This window comes from Caretta caretta, chromosome 23, assembly GCF_965140235.1.
Source record: "Caretta caretta isolate rCarCar2 chromosome 23, rCarCar1.hap1, whole genome shotgun sequence".
NCBI classification, from domain to species: domain Eukaryota; kingdom Metazoa; phylum Chordata; order Testudines; family Cheloniidae; genus Caretta; species Caretta caretta.
The window spans coordinates 3307453-3330682 of NC_134228.1; the positions used below are offsets into that span (position 1 = coordinate 3307453).

A 23230-nucleotide genomic window follows, 5' to 3' on the forward strand; every position below is an offset into this window, starting at 1 on the left:
CCCAGCCCCACCCCCACCCACTAGACCCTACTGCTCTCCTAGAGCTGGGGAGAGAACCCAGGAGTCCTGGCTCCCAGCCCACCCCCAACCACTAGACCCCACTGCTTTCCTAGAGCTGGGGAGAGAACCCAGGAGTCCTGGCTCTCAGCCCCACCCCCAACCACTAGACCCCACTGCTCTCCTAGAGCTGGGGAGAGAACCCAGGAGTCCTGGCTCTCAGCCCCACCCCACCTCTAACTACTAGACCCCGCTGCTCTCCTGGAGCTGGGGAGAGAACCCAGGAGTCCTGGCTCCCAGCCCCACCCCACCTCTAACTACTAGACTCCGCTGCTCTCCTGGAGCTGGGGAGAGAACCCAGGAGTCCTGGCTCCCAGCCCCACCCCACCTCTAACTACTAGACCCCGCTGCTCTCCTGGAGCTGGGGAGAGAACCCAGGAGTCCTGGCTCCCAGCCCCACCCCCACCCACTAGACCCTACTGCTCTCCTAGAGCTGGGGAGAGAACCCAGGAGTCCTGAGCCCCAAGCTTCTTTTCCGGTGTGTGGCCTTTGCCGCCGGGCAGCCTGGGCACATGCCCTGACCCAGGAGTGCGGCTCTGCCTCCCTGCCCGGGCTGGCCGGCTGCCACCAGCCCATGGCTCGCTCGGTGCTTCCTGCGGGCTGACGTCCTTCCGCCCCTGTCCTGCAGCACCTGCCGGGCGGGCGGCGGAGGGAGCCGACAGCAGCCGGGGCAGCCCGGTGCGTGCATCGAGCTGACCGGGCTCAGCCCTGGGAGGACAGCGCGGGAGCCCTGGCCCTGCGGGCGGCTGCGGAGGAGCGAGGTAAACGCGATTGCGGGGCTAGGGAGACCCCTGTACAGGCAGGGGTGTGTGAGCGAGTGGATAGAGCGGGGGGGGGGGGAGCTGGGAGCCAGGACTCCTGGGTTCTCTCCCCAGCTCCTGGAGAGCAGCGGGGTCTAGTGGGTGGGGGTGGGGCTGGGGCTGGGAGCCAGGACTCCTGGGTTCTCTACCCAGCTCTAGGAGAGCAGTAGGGTCTAGTGGGTGGGGGTGGGGCTGGGTCTGGGAGCCAGGACTCCTGGGTTCTCTCCCCAGCTCTAGGAGAGCAGTGGGGTCTAGTGGTTAGAGGTGGGTTGGGGCTGGGAGCCAGGACTCCTGGGTTCTCTCCCCAGCTCCAGGAGAGCAGCGGGGTCTAGTGGTTAGAGGCAGGGTGGGGCTGGGAGCCAGGACTCCTGGGTTCTCTCCCCAGCTCTAGGAGAGCAGTGGGGTTGTGACGAAGTGGGCCTGTTCTTAATGTTTCCTCTGAATATTGTGGGGGTGCCTCAGTTTCCCCTATGCAGTTCTTAAGTATCTAGGCGGTGAGGTAAGGGTGTATGATCATTGCAGAGCCCTAGAGGGCAGGTGTGTGCAGGGGTCTGGACACAGAGAATGGCCGACACCCTGTTTCCTGGCAACTGATGGCCTGGGCCCTTCCCCCCCTGCAAGGTGAGAGCTAAAGGGTTGGAGAACAAAGGAATCAGGTGACCACCTGGCCCGGGAAAGGAACAAAGCCCAGAGGAGGAGGGGCTGGAGGGGGTGGCAGTTTGGGGCTGGCTGGGACATGGAGTGAAGTGCAGACGTGGTTGTCTGGCTCACTGCCCCCAAAATGGACCCAGCTGAGGGGTCCCGTTCTCTGCACCTGCAAGCTCTGTTTTAGACCATGTTCCTGTCGTCTAATAAACCTTCTGTTTTACTGGCTGGCTGAGAGTCACGTCTGACTGCGAAGTTGGGGTGCCGGACCCTCTGACTTCCCCAGGAGCCCCGCCTGAGCGGACTCGCTGGGGGAAGCGCACGGAGGGGCAGAGGATGCTGAATGCTCCGAAGTCAGACCCAGGAAGGTGGAAGCTGTGTGAGCTGTGTGTCCTGAAGACAGGCTGCTCAGAGAAAGGCGACTGCCCCAGAGTCCTGACTGGCTTCATGGGGAGCAGTTCCAGAGCATCGCCCAGGGACTCCGTGACAACTGGTGGCAGCGGTGGGATGTACTGCACCCCGTGGATGGCGCTTCCTGCAGTAAGTGACTGGGGAGCAGTAACACGAAGGGGGATTGCCGAGGACCAGGCCTGCTGAAGGCTCAGAGAGGAGCGGTTTCGGGGGGCGGTTAACCCCTGGGAGTGTGTGACCAGCGAGAAGGACTGTGCAGTAATGGGGTCCCCCTGGGGACTGCAGTGAGCAGTCTCAGGGGCGGAGGAGCCTGCAGCTTGGCCCGGGGAGAGAGAAGGACTTTTGCAGTAACAGGGTTCCCCTGGGGATTGCAGCAAGCAGTCCAAGGGGCGGAGGAGTCTGCAGCTCGACCCTGGCAAAGAGGTGGTGACCTCGAGAAGGGCTGGCACACTAGGGGTTCTCCCTGGAAACCGTGGGGAGCTGAGAACACACGGGCCTGTGAGTCCACAACAACTTGGGAGGAGCGGAGTGATGGCCTGTCCCCGTCTCCTTAAGAAGGACATTGTAACCCTGTGCAAAAAGAGAGGGTTGAGCGTTGGAAAGTTCACCAAAGCAGAGTTAATCGTGCAGCTGGAGGAGGATGACCGCTCTAAGGAACAGATTCCTGACCCCAACTGGGGCTATAGCAGGATCTGGGAGCAGCTGGAGTGGGAGCCAGGCATCGCCAAGACTCCTGTCCCCGACCAGATGGGGGTCTTCACGATCGGGTTCCCCATCGGGGGATCGAGACGGACGGGATTGGAGCTGAGTCCGAGAGAGCAAGAGGACCATGGGAGACAGCGAGAGCCCGAGAAAGAGCTGCAGAAGCAGCAGCAGCATGAACTGGCGGTGGTGGGGCGGAGAGGCCGAGGGGACCTCCCCAGGGTGAGTGGGGATAGATCCCGGGGGGCCAGTTCCGCAGGGAACCTCGAGACTAAATTGCTGCCCCTAGTTAAGGGGGGGGGGTGTGGATGCCACCTCACTGCCTTTGAGCAGGCTGGCGATTTGAACCAAGGGGACCCTGCAGAAAAGCCCCGGTGTCTAGCTCCCTTGCTGGGTCCCAAGGCCATAGTCTCCATCAGCCAGATGGGTGGGGAGGTGGACACGCTCCCACTCCTGACCCCAACCTATATATCTGTGTGGAGTTTCCTGGGGCCAGGCCCCTCGGACCCCCAGTGGGAGCGGAAGGTGATGGTCGATGGGGAGACATTCCTGGGGTGGCCAGACCCTGAGACAGAGAGAACTGGTGTCAGACCCTGGGTGGTGCAGCCTCAGAGGCTGAGGGCCTGTGTGAGCTGGGTGAGGGTCCCAGGGACGAAGCCCCTCGCCTTCCCTATGGCCCAGATCCCTGTGCAGACCCAGGAGGAGTGGGGCTGGCTGGTCGTTGGGGTGCCCCAGGACACCAGCTGCTAGACCCTGTTGTGGGGTGACTGTGTCTCTTTGGGACAGGATCCAGGCCCTGTTCCTGTAACTGCCAAGGGTTTGAATTTGAATCCAGGGAACCAATCGGTGGAGAGGGAAATGGTCAGTGAAAATGCAGATGACCTGGCTGGCAGCAGGGAGGAGCCGCTAGGCTCAGGCTACCTGCCTGCCTGTAACCAGACCCCTGGGGCTGGGTGGGACAGAGAGATGCTCCCTGCCCCCTTGCACACCAGAGCGGGGACTCTCGCTGGCTCTGATGCACTGAGGAAAGCAGCGAGCTCGCTGCCTGCCCCCACTGGGACAGCAAGGGCAGTGCTGAGCACAGTGGGAGCTGAGACCCCAGCTGAGTGGGGGGAGACACAGGCAGGGCAGGGGATCTGTGGGGAGTGGCAAGGTGCTTGGTAAGAAAAGTCTGGATGAGCCTAGGCAGCCTTGTGATCTGATGGCTGTGTCCAGTCAGCAGGGTGGGAAGGCGAGGAGAGTGGAAGATGAGAGTCCCTGGACCTTACCTGTTAGCTGGGTGGAGAATTGGGACAGTGAAGGAAATGGGTCTCTGTCTGTCAGGGGTATTGACTTGCCTATGGAGGGAGCTACCCTGATCTCCAAGCAGTTGTCTGTGACCAGCCTTGTGTGCTGGGACAAAGGGAATGAGATCCCAACCTGTGTGTCTGGTAAAGGAGAAAGTGTGTCCGGCTCTTCTTGGTCTGTGGAGCAAACAGAACGGGCCTTTCAGCCTGTGATGGTTGAGGGTCGTGCAGTTGTCTCAGAGCTGGTTCTGGATTCAGCTAAAGCCCAGGAAGGGAAGGGTCCTAAGTTTGTGTCTGCTCGGGAGAATGGCCCTGTAACTAGGTCACATCCAGTTAGTGTCTATGTAAAATCCCGAGACCAGACAATTCTGGTGCTTGTATTTTTGCCTGTTGCTAGTGTGTTGTTGGAAAGGGTGGAGCAACTCTGTCTAATCAGGGTGAGATCCTAGCCAGGGCACAAGGAGAGCATGAAGGTGATGTGATTGTGTTACCTACTGAGGGTGTGGAAACCTGTAGCAAGAAGGAAAAGATTCCTGAACTTGTGTGTGGCAAAGGGAAGGAGAATGCTTCTAACCTTTTATCTAGGAAGTCTGTAAGTTTGCCTGAAAGGGGATTGTGTAGGAATCCGCCTGATGGGCCAGAGGTGATTCTGGATGTAAGGGAGACCCAGAAAGAGTCTGTAGTTGCTCAGGAAAGTGTTCCCCTAGAGCAAGCCCTAGGTAAAGAGGGTAAGAGCAGAATTTCTGGGAGGGGTGAATTGTTGCATAGAAAAGCCCTGGGGAAAGGAATCCTCATGGAGTCTTTGCAAGCAGTTTACTGCAACTGAAGGGTGTGAAAATGATTTAATCAAGAAAGTTTCAGTTCCTAACAGCCAGAAATTTTCTGTTGTGAATGGATCCACTGACTTTCCTGTTGAAAGATCCAGTGTGGAGAGCTTTGAGAAGGTCTCAGATGGAGTGAAAGCTGTTAAGAAAGGTATACCGTCCTATAACCAAGTGGCTGTGTTTGGCCAGCTTGTTGGGGAGACAAGGTTGTTGGGAAAGGGATGTCTCCATGCTAGTTCTGTAAGTGAACAGTATGTGGCCCAGGTCAAGATGGGGGCCCTTAACCAAGAGAGCCCGAATTGCAGCCCTCCAGACTGGAGCTCTGGGAGAAAACCCAATCCCAGTTTGACCCCCTGGGGTTTTGGGGTGGCCAAAGGGCATGGGCTGCAGAAACCTTCCCACATGCAGCCTGCTAGTGCTATCGACCACCCCCGACCTAAGGGAGGGCGTGAAACTGGAAGGGCCTGGTGTAACTCCTACCAAGGAATGGGAGAGATGCTGGGGCATCCATGGGAACATTGGTGGCTTCAAACTTCCCCAGGTCACCAGGTAAAGTGACCCCGCTCAGTTCGATCTCGAAGGGGGGAGAGATGTGACGAAGTGGGCCTGTTCTTAATGTTTCCTCTGAATATTGTGGGGGTGCCTCAGTTTCCCCTATGCAGTTCTTAAGTATCTAGGCGGTGAGGTAAGGGTGTATGATCATTGCAGAGCCCTAGAGGGCAGGTGTGTGCAGGGGTCTGGACACAGAGAATGGCCGACACCCTGTTTCCTGGCAACTGATGGCCTGGGCCCTTCCCCCCCTGCAAGGTGAGAGCTAAAGGGTTGGAGAACAAAGGAATCAGGTGACCACCTGGCCCGGGAAAGGAACAAAGCCCAGAGGAGGAGGGGCTGGAGGGGGTGGCAGTTTGGGGCTGGCTGGGACATGGAGTGAAGTGCAGACGTGGTTGTCTGGCTCACTGCCCCCAAAATGGACCCAGCTGAGGGGTCCCGTTCTCTGCACCTGCAAGCTCTGTTTTAGACCATGTTCCTGTCGTCTAATAAACCTTCTGTTTTACTGGCTGGCTGAGAGTCACGTCTGACTGCGAAGTTGGGGTGCCGGACCCTCTGACTTCCCCAGGAGCCCCGCCTGAGCGGACTCGCTGGGGGAAGCGCACGGAGGGGCAGAGGATGCTGAATGCTCCGAAGTCAGACCCAGGAAGGTGGAAGCTGTGTGAGCTGTGTGTCCTGAAGACAGGCTGCTCAGAGAAAGGCGACTGCCCCAGAGTCCTGACTGGCTTCATGGGGAGCAGTTCCAGAGCATCGCCCAGGGACTCCGTGACAGGGGTCTAGTGGGTGGGGGTGGGGCTGGGAGCCAGGACTCCTGGGTTCTCTCCCCAGCTCTAGGAGAGCAGTGGGGTCTGGTGGTTAGAGCAGGGGGGCTGGGAGCCAGGACTTCTGGGTTCGATCCCCAGCTCCGGGAGAGCAGTGGGGTCTAGTGGTTGGAGGCAGGGTGGGGCTGGGAGCCAGGACTCCTGGGTTCTCTTCCCAGCTCTGGGAGGGGGTTTGGTGGTTAAAGTAGGTCAGTGTTGTTGACCTCCCAGGGCTGGGTTCTATTCCTGCTGTCTCACAGACTCTCCATGTGACTTTGGGCAAGTCCCTTGCTACGTGCTGTGCCTCAGTTTCCTCACCTGCACAAATGGGGTCAATGACACTGAACCACCTCCATCGGGGTGGGGGTGGCTGAGAGCAGCCAAGGAATGATTGATGATGTCATCAGCACCGAAACTGGTACCCAGCAAATTGCAGAGCCCAGGCATGGAGCTGGACCCTGCCCCAAGGCATCTGCAGTCTGGCTGCTGCCATGCGTGGGAATGCCACAGTGGGGTAGAAAGCTCCCAAAGCTAGAAATAGAACCCAGGAGTCCTGATTCCCAGCCCACACCTCCTGCTCTAACCACTAGATCCCGCTCCCCTTCCAGAGCTGGGGAGAGAACCCAGGAGTCCTGGCTCCCAGCCCCCCTGGTCTAACACAGCACCCTGACCTAAGAAGCGCCAGTTCTTCCTTCCTCATTCCCCCCCACCCCCGTCTCGTGACCTGCTCTAATGTTGTAACACCGGCCTCTGGATAACCCAGCCAGCCAGGTCAAGCTGGCGTCTCTGCCGGCCTGTGCCCCGTCCCCTCCCGCGAGGAATCCCTGAGGTGGATCCATCCCTCGGTGCTTCTCCAATGACTGATTTCTTGGGCCTCGCTAGGTTCTCCCATCACCCCCTGGCTAAGGAAGCTGGGGCTTTAATGCCAGGGCAGGGGGCAGTATGTGTGTGTGTGTGTGTGGGGGGGGGCGCTGGTATTTCCCTGGCACTATTCACTCCATGGTTGCACAAGTCGTCCGTTTGCAAGGTTTCCCATCTGGCACCGGCCGAGCCCTTAACTAATTGGGGTTCTGGGCAGAGCTGGGGGGCAGGATGGCTGGTGTGGGTGGCAGCTTGGGTAACAGGGTGTGCCTGTTTGTCTGCCTCTGCTCTGGTCTCAGGTTCGCCCAGGAGTGGGACTCTGGGCTGCCCGTCCTGGTGGGTCAGCGTGGTGCGGAGGGGCACCTGCTTAGTGCCACGGGGCGGAACCAGGAGCAACTGGCAGGGGAGGGGCAGCCGGTGTCAGCCTGGGGCTTGAGGTGGGAGGGAGAATTTTGGTTGCTGTCCCAGGGCCCCCCATCCCCCTTCTGCCAGGGCTCCCCAACCCCTCCCCAACAGACTGTATCCCCCCAGCCCCCCTTTGTGAGGGCTCCAGGGCTGTTTTTACAGGCATCCCACGCCCGGTGCTGAGATGCAGCTACCTCTGGGGTGGCGTGTGTTGGCTATCTATACAGGGATCCACCACAAGGGATGTGTTTGTCCCCTGCAGCCGGCTCCCCAATAACTCTGCTCCTACACCCCATCAGGGAGCCCCAGAGCTAGCTCCCCCAGGACCTCCTCCTAGCCTCCCCACTAGGAGACACCCGGACCCAGCTCCCCCTGACCCCTGCTCCCAGCCCTCCATCTGGGCCCCCTGAGATCCAGTCCCCCATCAGGGTCCCCCCCTAACTCTGGGAATTTGAACTCTGCCCCCCAGGAGCTGTCTGGCCTCACCGCTGACGTATCAGGCTGCGGAAATCAGAGCCGCGTGGTGCTGACTCAGGACCACAGGAGGATCTGACCTGCTCACAGGCCAGCACCCCACAGCTTTCGTTTCCCCATCCCTCTTCCACACGGCTGGGAAGAGCAGGGCGAGGATGGGGCTGCACGGCTGGCTCTGCCTGCTCTGCCTGGTGCTCCCCTGGCTGCTGTGCCAGGGCATCCGCCGCACCCAGCCCGAGCAAGTGCATCTCTCCTACCCAGGTGAGGCTGTCGGGGCTCCGCCTCCTGGCAGGGGGACCCGGGGTGGGGCCGACTGGGAGCCCAGCTCCACTGGGTTATTGATGTTTATATCACCGGGCCTGGGGTCCCCAGCTTTGGGAGAGGAGTGGGGTCTAGTGGTTGGTAGGGGGAGTTGGAAGCCCAGACTCCTGGTTTCTATCCCAGCTCTGGGAGGGGAGTGGGGTCTAGTGGTTAGAGCAGGGGGGCTGGGAGCCAGGACTCCTGGGTTCTATTCCCAGCTCAGGCAGTGACCACTTTGTCTGGCTTCAAGTGAGTCCCTTCCCCTCTCTGTGCCTCAGTTTCCCAACCCCCTGCAAACACTTCCCTGCCTCAGTTCCAGAGTGCTGGTGAGATGAGGGAAGGTTGAATCAGTTTCTCAGGCAGATTCAGCTCCTTGGAAACCAAGATCTGGCTCCAGGCCTGGCCATAGGCCCATCCATGCCTGGCCGGAGGGTTGGAGCCAGAGGCTGGTTCTGGGGCAGGGTAGAAGTGTCTGGAGCCGGCTCAGTGTGTAATTGGCCCTTGTAGCACCTAGACAAAGCCGGTGGGAGGGAGAGGGCCGGCGTCCCGGGGAAGACTCGGGCTCCGAGCGCTCACCAGGCTGTTCTAACCCCGGCAGGCGACCCCACCGCCATGACCGTCACCTGGACGACCTTCGACCCGGCCGGCTCCATTGTGGAGTTCGGCCCAGAGCCGGGCGGGGCCTTCACCACCTCCGCCAAGGGCCAAGCCAGCCGGTTCGTGGACGGCGGGTGGTTGCACCGTAGCATGTTGATCCACCGGGTCACCCTGCGGGGTCTGGCTCCCGGGCAGCGCTACGGTAAGCAGGGGCCCGGCCGCGGCTCCTCTCCCGGCAGTGGGCCCCGCACACTGCAGACTTCGTCCACGCCAAGCCACGTCCACGCCACCAGACTGAGGGACAGAGACATGGGGGCAGGGCTCTAGAAAGGGGCCCCCACAGGGAGGGGGCGCAGCAGGGCCGTTGAGACCTGGGGATATGCACTGATGGGGCGGGGGGGGGGCGCGTGCCCAGACACCCGGCCACGCTCCCTGACGCCTTGTCACGCTCACGCGTGCCCTGAGACACGCGCGCACACTGATAGGCGGGGCACGCACACAAGCACAGTGTCCCCCAGCAATATCCACCATCACCAGGTCCAAATCTGCCTTGGGCCCAAATACACCCCCACCCTGAGCACCCAGCCATGCACACTCCCCAATCTCTCTCTTTCGCACACGCGCACACAGCTCCCAGCTAGTCCGATCCACGTGCACACAGCCCCCGGCCGTGCAAACTCTGCTCTCTGTGCAATCACGTGTGAACACACATAGAGCAGGGCTCATCCCCTCCAGCAGGGAGGGACGGACGGACACACACACGAGAAGCAGGCGTCTGTGGTGACCAGATGTCCCGATTTTATAGGGACAGTCCCGATTTTTGGGTCTTTTTCTTATATAGGCTCCTATTAGCCCCCACCCCATCCCCTGATTTTTCACACTTGCTGTCCTGTCACCCTACAGGTGTCTGAGTCTCTCCCTGCTCTTCCCCTGTAGCTTATCGCTGCGGGAGCCCGCTGGGCTGGAGCCGGCCCCACAGCTTCCAGGCTCTGCCGAATGGCACCGACTGGAGCCCGCGTCTCGCTGTCTTCGGCGACATGGGGAACATCAACCCCCAGTCCCTGCCCAGGCTTCTGCGCGACACGCAGCTGGACATGTACGACGTGATCCTGCACGTAGGTCGGTGTCACGCCGTGCTCCCCCAGGCCCTGGGATTGGGGCTGGAGAAGGGATGGGCTCAGGGGGCGGGGAATGGGACACGGGGCCTTTTCCCTCTAGTGGGCGCTGGTGATCCAGCCCCAGGGCAGGAGACTGGCTGGCTCGGGGGGGCAGGGAATGGGACATGGGGCCTTTTCCGTCTAGGGGGGCACCAGCTCCCATCCCATCCGTGTCAGGAATGACCGACAGTCATCCCCATCTCATGACTGTTGGTGCCCCCAGGAACGAACTCGCTGGGTCCGTGTCCAGCTCCTAGGATGACAGGGCCCATGTTCCCCAAAGCACTGCTGGGGGCTCTAATTGCCCCCCTCGTTGGGGATGTCAGCCAAGGACTAGACTCACCTCTCAGCAGGGCCGGCCAGAAGGGGGGGGGGCAAGTGGGGCAATTTGCCCTGGGCCCCGCAGGGGTCCCCACGAGAGTTTTCGGCGGCACTTTGGCGGCGGGGGATGGGGGGGGGTCCTTCAGTGCTGCCGAACACACCTGGGGTGAAGGACCCGCCACCGCTCCTTCCGCTCCGGGTCTTCGGCAAAGTGCCCTGAAGACCCGGAGCGGAAGGACCCCCGCCGCTGAAGATCCCAGGCCCCCTGAATCCCCTGGGCGGCCCTGCCTCTCAGCCCTCGAGAGCACCCCTCTCCCCTCCAGGGATTAGAGCAGGATTCAGAGGGCATCAAGCCAGCATCGTCGGCTTCAAACTGGGGGGGTAACCTCAAATCTGGGTAAAATCTGTGCCCAGGTTGCCCCCTGCCCCCAGGGCAGAGCAGCCGATTCACTGTGATCCTCTTGTCTTTCCCAGGGGATTTTGCCTATGATATGGACCAGGTAAATTCTGTATCCATGCTGCCCCTTTCGCCTTCGCTTCTCCTCCGGCTGTGCCCCATCCTGCTCCCCTCCATGTCTGGGGGGCTGGCCCCACTCACTGGTGTCTCTGCAGTGGAGATCTAGGGCCAACGCTGGGAGGGGGTCCCCCAGGAGAAGGGGCTGTGTGCTCATCTCCAAGGGTTTCTAGCAGAGATGCTTGTGCCCCCATGTATGTACATTCACCTGTGTGCGTCCCACCCAGCCTGTATGGGTATCTCTACCCTGCATGCCTCATGGACTCAGTGAGGTTTACAAAGCTGCTCCAGCCCTGGAACTAAGCCAGCTGGCAGAGGCTGGCACGGGGGGGGGGGGGTGGGGGTTTGATTCCTGCACACGGCGACTTGCCCAGGAGGCTGGTATTATGAGCCCAGGCCCATGGGAGATTGGAACTGCTTCGGGATGTGCCCGGGAGCTATGTAGCCTGCGATGGGAATTGAAGCAACGATGCGAGGCGGGTACACGCAGCCCCCAGGCATGTAAATGTACTCCGAGGGTGCAGCGTTCCCAGGTGCCTCGGCTGATGCGACTGTCTCTGGGGTGTAGTGTAATGCCATGGTCGGAGATGCCTTCATGCGCAAGATCGAGCCCATTGCCGCATCGGTACCGTATATGACGTGCCCGGGGAACCACGAGGAGAAATAGTGAGTGGGGGGAATTTGTTGCCCTGGGAACCTCTCAGCCTGCGGTTGGGGTGGGGAAAGAGGTGGCGGAGCCGGAGGTGTCTCCATCTACTCCCAGGGGACGGACTAGGAGTGGCAGCCTAGAGGCCAGGGTGAGGGGTGCATTAGGGATGCTTGAGATGCCGGGCTGGGAATTGGAAGGGTTAAATCCACCCCCCCACACACCCCCCCACTGCAGTCCCTAATTGTTCTTCCCTCCCCCAGCAACTTCTCCAACTACCGTGCCCGATTCAGCATGCCCGGTGACACGGAGGGCCTGTGGTACAGGTGAGCACCCCACCTCGCCCCCAGGGGGCAGCATTCCAGCCCCAGGTGCCCGACCCTGGCAGAGGTGCAGGAGGATAAGAACACCTGGGGCAGGACTCTCTGGGCCTGGCCGTACTTGGTTAGTGTGTGTGTGTGTGAGGGGGTTGGAGGGCGCCTGGGTTCTATCCCAGCTCTGGGAGGGGAGTGGGGTCTAGTGGTGTCACGGAGTCCCTGGGCGATGCTCTGGAACTGCTCCCCATGAAGCCAGTCAGGACTCTGGGGCAGTCGCCTTCCTGTGAGCAGCCTGTCTTCAGGACACACAGCTCACCCGGCTTCCACCTTCCTGGGTCTGACCTCGGAGCATTCAGCCTCCTCTGCCCCTCCGTGCGCTTCCCACAGCGAGTCCGCTCAGGCGGGGCTCCTGGGGAAGCCAGAGGGTCCTGCACCCCAACTTCGCAGTCAGACGTGACTCTCAGCCACCCAGTAAAACAGAAGGTTTATTAAACGACAGGAACATGGTCTAAAACAGAGCTTGCAGGTGCAGAGAACGGGACCCCTTTCAGCTGGGTCCATTTTGGGGGGTAGTGAGCCAGAGAACCACGTCTGCACTTCACTCCATGTCCCAGCCAGCCCCAAACTGAAACTCCCTCCAGCCCCTCCTCCTCTGGGCTTTGTTCCTTTCCCGGGCCAGGTGGTCACCTGATTCCTTTGTTCTCCAACCCTTCAGCTCTCACCTTGCAGGGGGGAAGGGCCCAGGCCATCAGTTGCCAGGAAACAGGGTGTCGGCCATTCTCTGTGTCCAGACCCCTGCACACACCTGCCCTCTAGGGCTCTGCAATGATCATACACCCTTACTCCACCCCCTAGATACTTAAGAACTGCCTGGGGGAAACTGAGGCACCCCCACACTATTCAGAGGAAACATTAAGAACAGTCCCACTTCGTCACAAGTGGTTAGAGCAGGGGGCTGGGAGCCAGGACTCCTGGGTTCTATCCCAGCTCTGGGAGGGGAGTGAGGTCTAGTGGTTAGAGCAGGGGGCTGGGAGCCAGGACTCCTGGGTTCTATCCCAGCTCTGGGAGGGGAGTGGGGTCTAGTGGTTAGAGCAGGGGGCTGGGAGCCAGGACTCCTGGGTTCTATCCCAGCTCTGGGAGGGGAGTGGGGTCTAGTGGTTAGAGCAGGGGGCTGGGAGCCAGGCCTCCTGGGTTCTATTGCTCCTACTGACTCACTGTGTGTGTTGAGGGGCAGGCTGCTTCCCCCCATCGTGTGCCTCAGTTTTCCCCCAGCATAGCACAGGGCTCATCCTTCGCCTTCCCTCCCTTGTCACCATATGATTCTGCTTCTCTGCCCCCCGAGCTGGGACATCGGCCCTGCCCACGTCATCTCCTTCTCCACTGAGGTGTATTTCTACCTAAACTACGGTCGCCACCTCGTCCAGGAGCAGTACCAATGGCTCGAGAGAGACCTACAGGTAGAAATGCCCCCAAGCCCCCACCCCCGGCTGCCACCCGCCCAGACTTTCTCGCTCACAGAGTCTCTCTCTCTCCCCCCGGCGGCACGGCAGGAGGCCACGCGGCCGGATCGGCGCCGGCGGTGCCCGTGGATCATCACCATGGGGCATCGGCCCATGTACTGCTCCAACAACGACTTAGACGACTGCACGAAGCACGAGAGTGTCGTGAGTGCGGGGGAGCCGCTGCGGAGGAGAGAGGGGGGATGCTCTCGCACCCAGCGGGGAGGGAGCCGAGTGGGGACCTGCAGACTGATCCAGGGAGGCCGTTCCAGGGGGCGGGGGGACCTCGCTGGAGGGCCTTAGGGAGAGAATGTGGGGCAACCCACCAGGCCCCCCGCCAGCTGCTGATTCCCCTCTCCCCCCCACTGTCTTTCTTCTCAGGTTCGCCGAGGGCTCCCCCAACATCAGTACGGCCTGGAGGACCTGTTCTATAAATACGGTACCCGCTGCCCCTCACCCCCCATCCCTCCAGCCTCCCCCGGCAGCACCCCCTAGGAGGGAACCTGGGAAGCTCCCCCTGCAGGACATGCGCTGGGGCTGTCAGCTGGAGCCCCGGGGCGATGGGGGGAAGGGTGGCAGAGTGGCACCAAGGCGCTTTGGGGGCTCATGCCGACCAGGACGGGCTTCTGTCACTTTCTGGGTGTCTCTGTGTCATGCAGCCCTAGCCCACAGCCCTGCCACCAGCAGCCGGTGCGTAGCGTGGGGATGAGCCAGCCTGGGTACCGATGCAGGGAGACCCCCAACGGGCCTGAGTCTCCCCTGCTGGGCCCAGTCCCTCTCCCCGGACACTCCTGGACGTCAGCGACAGAGCCCACACCCCAGGGACTTCGGGCCCCCAGCACCTTTCTCAGCTCTGGCCTCGTGCGCCCCCCCGGGTGACAGGCACCTCCAAGGACTTCTCTGCTTCTATCTCCTATTGTCTCCGTTTCCAGTCCCACGAAGGATTCCTGGCGCCGCAGGCTCTGTCCCCCGTCATGCTGGTTAAGGGGCCTGCCCCCCTCCCCACCCACTCGTTTAGCTTGATGGCTTTGGTTGCTTTTTTCATCGCCCTCTGAGGTCTGGCCTTGCTCAGTTTATCCCGCAGGCCCAGGCAAGCGGGTGGCATAGCATTACCTTCTGTAGGGCAGGCTAGGTTTAGGTACCTGCTTGCGTAACTCCTTTTTGTGCCTGTTCCCAGCCCACCTTTCTCATTCTTTGTACAGTATGGACTCATATGAAGGACCAGCGGGTATATGATCCCTTCCACGTGTTCTTGTAGAGACACAGATTATGACAGTTCGGGCAATGAATATTTCTTTCCCTGTCTCCTACCCGGACTCTCCCGTGATTCACCTGGGAACATGGGCTGAGCCCCACACCCTATCTCTTAAAGGGCCGGCTCGCCCAGCGACAGGGCCCCAGGGCAGAGCATGCCTAGGCCACCAATCCAGCCATGGGTCTAAGATCCAGTGGCCAGAGTCCTGAGCCAGTGCTGTCCTCTCTTCACCAGGTGTCGACCTAGAGCTGTGGGCCCATGAACATTCCTACGAGAGGCTGTGGCCGGTCTACAACTATCAGGTGACTCCTGATTGGGGTGGGGGTTGCGGGTGTCTGGGGGGGTCTCTCCGGGGTCGCTGTCCAGCCTGATTAGGGGATTGAGTCCAAGATCTGAGTCTGAAATGACCCCGTCTGCCTCCCCCCACTGCAGGTCTACAACGGCAGCACCAAATCGCCCTACACCAATCCTCGGGCGCCCGTCCATATCATCACCGGATCGGCTGTAAGTGACAGCGGGTGCCCGAGCCTGGTAGTGTGGTGCCCAGCAGCACGGGCCGATACCAGCCGCCACGGGCCTGCCTCTGCTCGCCATGCGAGTCAATGGTGAAACCTACCGCTGACGGCCGCGGGGCCGGGCGTCTCTGCCCACGATTTAAGGGCCTGATCCCGTTAAGCACCAAACACCAGCTGAGTGGTGCTGAGTGCCCTCAGATCCCATAGAAATTCAGTGCGGCGCTTCCAGGATTGGGGCCTAATTTAGATGCCTGTTGGGGGTGTTAGTTTAAGGGCAAGAGTACGAGGAGTGGAGCTGGGCCTGATCCTGTCCCAGGACAGTCCCGCTGCGTGGGGGTAGGGCAGGATTGGGCCCCAGCTGCCCAGGGGATGGATGGGTTGGGGTAAGAGGCTCCATGAGAAGATGGAGGGATCGGGAGAGGAGGCATGAAGCTGGGAGCAGACTGAGAAGAGAGAAACTGAGGCATGGGCAGGGCAGTGATTCGCCCAAGGGCACCGGGGTCTCCATCCAGTGCTCTATCTGCTAGGCCACGTTGCCTTGAAAGGGATAGGGGGTGGAGGGATTGATGTGCAGTGGAGGTGGGGCTGAGGCAGTGGGAGGAGGAGTTTAGCTGGGAACGAAGCTAAGATGTAGCCCTGCCCTCTTTCTCCCCCCTGCCCCAACATGGTCATGCAATGGGCTCTGCCCCCCTCCATCCCCTGCAGGGCTGTAAGGAGAGGCTGGACTGCTTCGTCCCCTACCCACCGGAGTGGAGCGCCCTGCGCATCAAGGACTATGGCTACACGCGCCTGCAAATTGTCAACCGCAGCCATATCTGGCTGGAGCAAGTGTCTGACGACCAGGTATGGCATGGCCGGCGGATGGACCCCCACCTACGCCCACCCCGTCCTGCCCGATCCGATCCCTACCTGGGCTGGCTCAATGTGCATTGGACTGTGCAGTGGACCCATTGCAGGGGTATCTGGGCACTGAACATTAACCACTAGACCCCACTTCCCTTCCAGAACCAAGGATATAACTCAGGCGTCCTGACTCCCAGCACCCCTCTGCTCTAACCATTAGACATCATTCCCCTCCCACAACTGGGGAGAGGACCCAGGAGTCCTGCCTCCCAGCCCCTGCCTCCCGGCTCTACCCACTGGCCCCCTCTCCCTCTGAATGCTACCATCCTGCCATAGCAACCTCTCCCTGAATCTCAGCTGGCACCCTTGGGGTGTTACCACGAGGCAGTGGCAGAGAAGGGAAACCCTGGGGGTAAAGCAGCGCTGAACTCTCCTCCAGCCTAGGGTGGGAGAAGTCTGGAGCTGGGCTCTGGAGAAAGGCACAGGAAGCATTTGGGCTTGTCTAGCTCCAAGCGGATATAGGGGGCAAGCAGAGAGGGGCGGTGGGGTCTAGTGAGTAGAGTGAGGAGTGGGGGCTGGGAGTAGGTGCTGAAGGCTGTTGGGAATCTGGCTCCTGTGTTGCGGGAGCTGGGTGGGAAGCTGGGCAGATCCCTGCTGTTTTGGTCCTTCTAACTTCGGTGGGTTCACACTGGAAATGGGCCTGAGCCATGGAACCTCCCAGAGTTCTCCCCACCTCTCTCCAGAGCAGCCTAACATTGAATTCATATCCTCAGGGTCTTGACTTCCAGCCTTCTCTCCTCTAATTGCTAGACCCCATGCCTCTCCTAGCGTTAGGAGTAAATCCAAATCCCTGTAGCTGCGGTTTGCTAAACATGGATGTTTCCTTTGTTAGAAACGTGATAATCAACTTCATTTGAATGCTTAATCGGTGCTTCAGATTAAGGGGGCTGCAGGGGAAGGGTTTAGTGAAATCCAGAATGCGGGTCTGGTGGAGGGGAAATAGCTCTAGAGAGCTGGGGGGATAAGGCACATCTTCATGCCACTGGGGATATATTGCAATCCCATCCCTGCCACCAGTGTGAATGTGTCACGGAGTCACTGAGTGATGCTCTGGAACTGCCCCTACGAAGCCAGGCAGGACTCTGGGGCAGCCTCCTCTCTGTGAGCAGCCTGTCTCCAGGGCAAGCAGCTCACACCTTCCTGGGGCTGACCTCGGAGCATTCAGCATCCCCGTCCACACCGTGCGCTTCCCGCAGTGAGTCCGCTCAGGCGGGGTCCTGGGGAAGCCAGAGGGTCCTGCACCCCAATTCCACAGTCAGACGTGATTCTCAGCCAGCCAGTAAAACAGAAGGTTTATTAGACGACAGGAACATGGTCTAAAACAGAGCTTGTAGGTACAGGAAACAGGACCCCTCAGTCAGGTCCATCTTGGGGGCAGGGAGGCCAGAGCCCCATCTGGCCTCCCTCCATTTCCCCAGCCAGCTCCAAACTGAAACTCTCCAGCCCCTCCTCTGGCCTTTGTCTCTTTCCCGGGCCAGGAGGCCACCGGATCCCTTTGTTCTCCAACACCTTCAGTTGGCACCTTTGCAGAGGAGGGGCCCAGGCAATCAGTTGCCAGGAGACAGGGTGTCGGCCATTCTCTGTGTAGACACCATCACACTGGCCCCCTAGGGCTCTGCCACAATCACACACCCTTATCCCACCACCTGGATACTTAAGAACTACATCGGGGAAACTGAGGCACCCACACAGTATTCAGGGAAAACATTAAGAACATTCCCACTTCGTCACAGAATGAATCTTGCCCCTTTGTGGTCCCAATTCATCCCTCCCGTCCCCATTCCCAACACGTTGCCATAGACCCGCCCTGGGTTCTGAGGCTCACCATGAAGCTTGTCTTGGGTTCTGAGCAGTGGAGGAACATCCCCTGGAGCCACCCCTGAACCCGAGTCCTGGTTTTGTCTTTCAGGACGGGAAACTTGTGGATGGGATCTGGCTCATCAAGGAGTTGCACGGCCCCAAAGCTTGGCTTTAGCCCGGCAGCAGGCACCCAGCCCTGAGTTGAGCAGAGGGACTGCATCCTTAGGAAACTCTGAATTCCTCGCTATCTGGCTGGAGTCAGAGCTCCCTGCACGGCTACAAACTAAACTGATCAAATCCGAAGACCGCTCTTGCAGGCCGTGATGTATGGCACTGGAAGGATACGTCGGACCCTGCAGCTGGGTCTTTATAATGGTGAAAAAGCGCTTTGCTGCAACTGAGCGTATTAGGTCTCAGAGCACTTTATATGGGTGGGGTTCTGTCTGTGTATTCCCAGTTTATAGATGGAGAAACTGAGGCACAGAGACAGGAAGAACATTGACCAAAATCTTAGATTTAGGGGTCTTGCTTTCCAGTCTTCCCTCATCACTAGATCCCATTCCCCTCTCAGAGTCAGGAATAGAACCCAGGAGTCCCCCCTGCTCTAACCACTACACCCCACTCCCCTCCAAGAGGCAGGAGCAGAATCCTGATTCCCAGCCCCCCTGTTCTAACCACTAGATCTGCCCCTCGCATGTCAGGAATAGAACCCAGGCATCCTGACTTCCAGTCCTTTATTCAATCCACTGGCCCATTCTGCCTCTTAGGAAAAACCCCCCTAGATCTAAAATGTTCTCTAGCCTTTGCCCAGGGCATCTCTGCTGCTTGACTTCTTCTGGCTCTCAGACTGTGTGCAGGGGGAAGGGGTGCCGGGATCTGATGGTTTTCTTTCCTTATTTGTTCTTTCCTCCATGAGCTGAGCCTCCGTACCAGGCTTTCTCCCCTGCTGCTGGTTCCTGTAATGCAATAAGACCTACACGGAGCTGCAAGGCGGCAAGGGATGGGGCTAGATTTGCCTTTCGCCATCAAGCATGGCCCATGGTACATCTCTGAGGTTCGGTGTATGATCCTTAAATCTTCGAGCTACACGCTGGGTCCTTTGTACTGATGCTTTGGAAATTAACAAAACAAAATCAAGCTCAAAAGGTGTGCGATGCTCATCTCCTTCAGACGGCGCTTGATTTGCCTTTGGTGCCTTACTGTTTTAGGGCCAGATTCTGCTCTGGTGTAAATCAGGAGGCGCCCCCTCCAAATCCTTGAGTCACAGAGAGGAGACTTCGGCTCTGTCACCGGCCCCTTTAAGGGGAGGTGGGCTCAGCCCCACCTGGGACTGATCAGCTGCCTCCTAGTTGAAGCTGGGGGGGTAGAGGTCAGGTGATGGCCTCAAGGAGCACCTGGCCAGCAAGCGCTCAGTTGAGAGGACTGATGGCAGGCAGGCAGCCTGGCTTTATGGTGTCTCCCAGATAGGTGGCTGGCACAGGGAGAATTTCTGGGAGTCTCTGGGTCCACGTGCGGGCTATGGGGGGTGTGTATGGGGGGGGGGTCTCTAGTGGGGCAGAGGAGCTACTTAACTTGGGTATTTTGCCTAAGTTTTCTGATTACTGATACACACTGCCCTGTGCCAAGGGCGTGAGATAGACGCCGCTGTAGCATCTCTCCTTCATGGGCCAGTGAGAGAGCCCGCTGGCTCCCAGGTTCCTCCTAGATCATTGCCACAGTCAGGGGCGGGCCAATGCTAGGCCAGATTTCTGCTGCCCTTTGCAGAAAGCCCTGGTGAGAGTTCGTTTTTTCCCCACACTTACATCGGCGGCTGTGAGAGGTACTGCCCATCTCGCTGACCAAGGCTGTCTCCCTGCGCTCCCCCATCGGTCCCACCTCTTCTCCTGTATGTGGCTTGTCAGCCGTTTTGGAGCAGGGAGTGTCTTTTTGTTCTGTGTTTGTACAGCGCCTAGCGCGATGGGCTCCGTGACTGGGGCTCCTCCGTGCTAATGCAACTCAGAACCCAGGTGATGAAGGAGCTCAGTTTCCTGTCTGGGCTTTGATAACAGTGTAAAAGTCACTAGCCTGCATTGACTGTTTTAATCTACTGGCTCCTATTAAGAGAGACTGAAAGAGTGGGACTCTGACCTTGGAGATGAATAAGAGGGAACATGGTAAAAATGGGGGGGGAAATAGTGGGTGCTTAGCATCCACCAGCCACAGCTGTTTGGTGGCACCCTGATCAGCTGGGGGAGGGACTTGGGAGAGGGCAGAGTGCAGCGAGTGGGTGGGGGTCTCAGGGAGGGGGCAGAATGGGGGTTGGAAGAGGCGGAGTGAGGGCAGGGCCTCAGGGGAGGGGTGGAGTGGGGGTGGAGCAGCCCCGGGGAAAAGAAAACCTCAGGGCCTATGCCGTTTTCACCCATTAGCCAGTGGAACTCACTGGCAGATGATCTCCTGGAGGCCAAGAAGTTAGCAGGGTTCAGAGAGCAAGCGGGCAACTTGACTGAGAACCCAGCTCACCAGACTTAGCCTAGTTAATGCTACACTCTAAAAAAGATCCCTAGGTAGGCACTAGTTCAAACAGAAATGAATTCAGGGAAGTCCAATGGCCTGGGTTATTCAAGAGGTTAGACTGGCCCCTTCTGGTTCATAATCTCTGAATGAGGCAGCTGAATACAGAATGGCCCCAACATCAAATACATTTAGATGGGAGGGCTGGATGGCTGTACATATACCTGGGCAGAATAAAAGCAAATTCATGACTGCAAGGTCTTTAGAATACCAGGGCTTCGTTTGCCCGTGTCTGGTAGAGAGCTGGGAAGGGGAGAGCACACTCTGTTTAGGTAGTACAAGAGAGGCGCCTTCCTAGCTGAGGCCCCTGAAACTCTTTAGGCTGCCGATTTACCCAGGGAGTTGAGTACAAGAGCTGGGCTTCAATTTTGCCTTTCCACGTGGTCCTTGATTTCCTCTTCTGACTTTGAGCTCGTTAGCACAGTTCTGTATGGGGCCCTGATGAACAGGGCAAGTTAGTAAAGTATTCCTAGAGCTTTCGGCTAGGCTTTTGCCAGGGCTATAAAGCCTCATGCTTCCTGGGGATTGGGGGAAGCAGGGCTCGATGTGGGACTGGGGAGGGTGGGTCACGTTGACAGAGGTGAACCCAAAAGCGCATGAAAAAGTTTGGGGGCCCAGTGATCTAGGCTGAGGCCCTGCATAACACAGGCCTTTATGCAGTGACCCCAGGATAGACCCCCATAACGTGCGGTGTTCCCATCCGGTGTGGGCTTCATCACTAGCTAAGATGTGATGGATGATGTTACCGCTCTCTCCTGTCCTAAGGAGAAACCCAGGGCCTCCAGTCTCCAGGGCACTTTCACCAGCATTAACGCTAGCTACCACTAAGTTCTCCACGTGGGGGCGGAATTTCTCTGCTGCTGAGCATCTCCGAGCGATCTTACCGAGCCCAGGAAATTCATCTGCAAAAGCCCCAGGACTTTGAAATCTGGCTGGCAGCGAAGGAGCAAAGGTTGGCAGAGAGTTGGCAATGGCCCGTGCACGCCTAGGAGAGAGAATGGGCAGCACCAGGCACGGGGCGTTAGGATGGGGCTCTGGGGATTTTATTAATCAGCCATCTATTGCTGTTGGGTTTTCTTGCTAAAAGCAGCTGTGCAATATGTCCAGTTGGGCGTGTGTGTGTGTGGGGGGGGGGGGTGGTGGTGGATGATCCCCATGATAACTAGTGTTACTTACACAGATCTTTTTATCCTGTGATCTCAAAGCACTTCCCAGTGGCGGGTATAATTTATCACCCTCCCCTCCCCCCCCCCCAAAAAAAACACCCCACTCCCATTTTGCAGATGGGGAAATTGAGGCACAGAGAGGGGAATTTTTTGCCACAACAAGACAGAAATGGAGATGGGTATGGAATCCAGGCATCCTGCCTTGCAACGCCCCCTCCCCATTCTTGTAATCATCCTGACTTGTAAGCCCCTTTGTAACCACTAGACCCCACTCCCTCCTAGAGAGAAGAACAGAACCCAGGAATTCGGATCCCTGGTCCTCCCCTGCTCTAATAGCTAGGCCCTACCCACCTTGCAGAGCTGGGCATAGAACCCAGGAATCCTAGCTCACATCCCCGCCCCCCTCGCTCTAACCACTAGCCATTTTGCAGCTCATCTGTAGTCCTGTCAGGGGTGGGGACTGTGCCATGGAAATCCACAACTGATTGATTGACCTTTGTACTGTACAAAGGAATCAAAAAACACCAAATACCAGATTGACTCCGAACTAATGAAATTCTGTAACCTGCTCTCCACGCAGATTTCATGACCCTATAACTATAGCAGTTAGGGGTGTGTGTATAACCTATATAGTTATACCAACACAACCCCTCGTGTAGACACTGTTATACTGGGATAGAGGTGCCTTATACCGGTATAGCTTATTTCCCTTCCTGTACAGGGATCGCTGTCCAGCACCTTTATCTTGGTATAACTGCATTCACACCAGGGGTTTGTACTGCTTTGACTAGACTGGTAGAAGGCACTTATATCATTTGATTATTTATTTGTATTATGGGACCAACTAGGCGCCCCAGTTGTGACCCAGGAGTCCGTTGTGCTAGGTTGCCTGGATGCCCGTACAGCCACATCTTCTCTCTCTCTGCCAGACAGAGTCCCTCCAGGACCCAAGGCCGCACCGTACCTGCTCTGTGATTAAGCAGGGGTGTTGGTCCTCAGGGCTGTCAGGCTGGCACTGAATTAACTCCAGTGACAAGCCGATGACTATTATTAGCTGCCATGTGGGTGGCTCATTCTTTGCCTTGCACTGTCAAAGCGCTTAATTTAGCAAGTGGGTTAGGGCGGATTGCTGGCAGGAACGGCTGCTGGGAATGGCTGAGTTCTCCGGGGCTGTGTTGGTCCTAAATACAGCCCAGGTGGCCATGCCCTTTGGATCGTGACTTTCCCTGCGCCCAGTCAGCCTAATGACCCACCTGGGAAGTAGGTATTATCCCCACAGTTTACAGAAGGGGAAACTGAGGCATAGGCAGGTGAAATGACTTGACCAAGGCCACATATCCAGACTCCCAGTTCCCTCCTTTAACCTCTAGACTGCAGGATGCCTGGGTTCTATTTCTGCCACTGGGAAGGAGTGTTGTCTATTGACTGGGGGAGGGTGGTGGCTGGGTTTCAGGACTCCTGGTCAAATACCACGGGAACATCACAAGGGTTCGCAGCCCCGGGGGTCTCGCATCTCACCTCATGATGCCGCATCATGGTGCAAGGATGGGACCGAGCGATGCCGGGTCTTCGTCTCGTGATGTCATCGTGCGGCATGATGTCACGTTTCGGCCGGAGCGAGTGACTGCAGGACCCCAGGAGATGATGCCCTATCACGCCACGATGTCACATTTCTCAGATGATCTTAGGGTGGGATCAAATGACCTCAGCCAAAGCAACATAGCGCGCCATGGTGACAACCCCCTGTGGCTGGATGATGTCATGCCTTTTTGTGATGACATCAAAGCACAACCTGATGACACCTTGTCTTGCTCGGAGGACGTCATTAGGGTGCCTGGCAACATCACATGCTGAAAATGGTGGCAGTGCTGTGACA

General features: G+C 58.5%; 1 protein-coding gene across 1 annotated transcript; it reads left to right on the forward strand.

The window, feature by feature from the left end:
* Positions 1-643: 643 nt before the first annotated feature.
* On the forward strand, positions 644-18783 carry ACP7 (acid phosphatase 7, tartrate resistant (putative)). Its single transcript, XM_048832955.2, has 14 exons — positions 644-818; positions 7810-8075; positions 8713-8913; positions 9648-9830; positions 10664-10689; positions 11272-11369; positions 11613-11675; positions 13009-13123; positions 13217-13330; positions 13547-13604; positions 14655-14722; positions 14853-14924; positions 15641-15778; positions 17748-18783. Exons 2-14 carry the CDS (start codon positions 7970-7972, stop codon positions 17811-17813), a joined length of 1308 nt encoding a protein of 435 aa, XP_048688912.2. The 5' UTR covers positions 644-818; positions 7810-7969; the 3' UTR covers positions 17814-18783.
* The last annotated feature ends 4447 nt before the right edge of the window (positions 18784-23230 follow it).

Bases quoted from the DNA above. Each gene is read 5' to 3' on its own strand.
- ACP7 (XM_048832955.2), top strand. From the start codon at position 7,970: ATGGGGCTGCACGGCTGGCTCTGCCTGCTCTGCCTGGTGCTCCCCTGG. The intron at 10,690-11,271 runs GTAAATTCTGTA...TCTGGGGTGTAG, and splicing joins TTGCCTATGATATGGACCAG to TGTAATGCCATGGTCGGAGA. The intron at 11,370-11,612 runs GTGAGTGGGGGG...TCCCTCCCCCAG, and splicing joins GGGAACCACGAGGAGAAATA to CAACTTCTCCAACTACCGTG.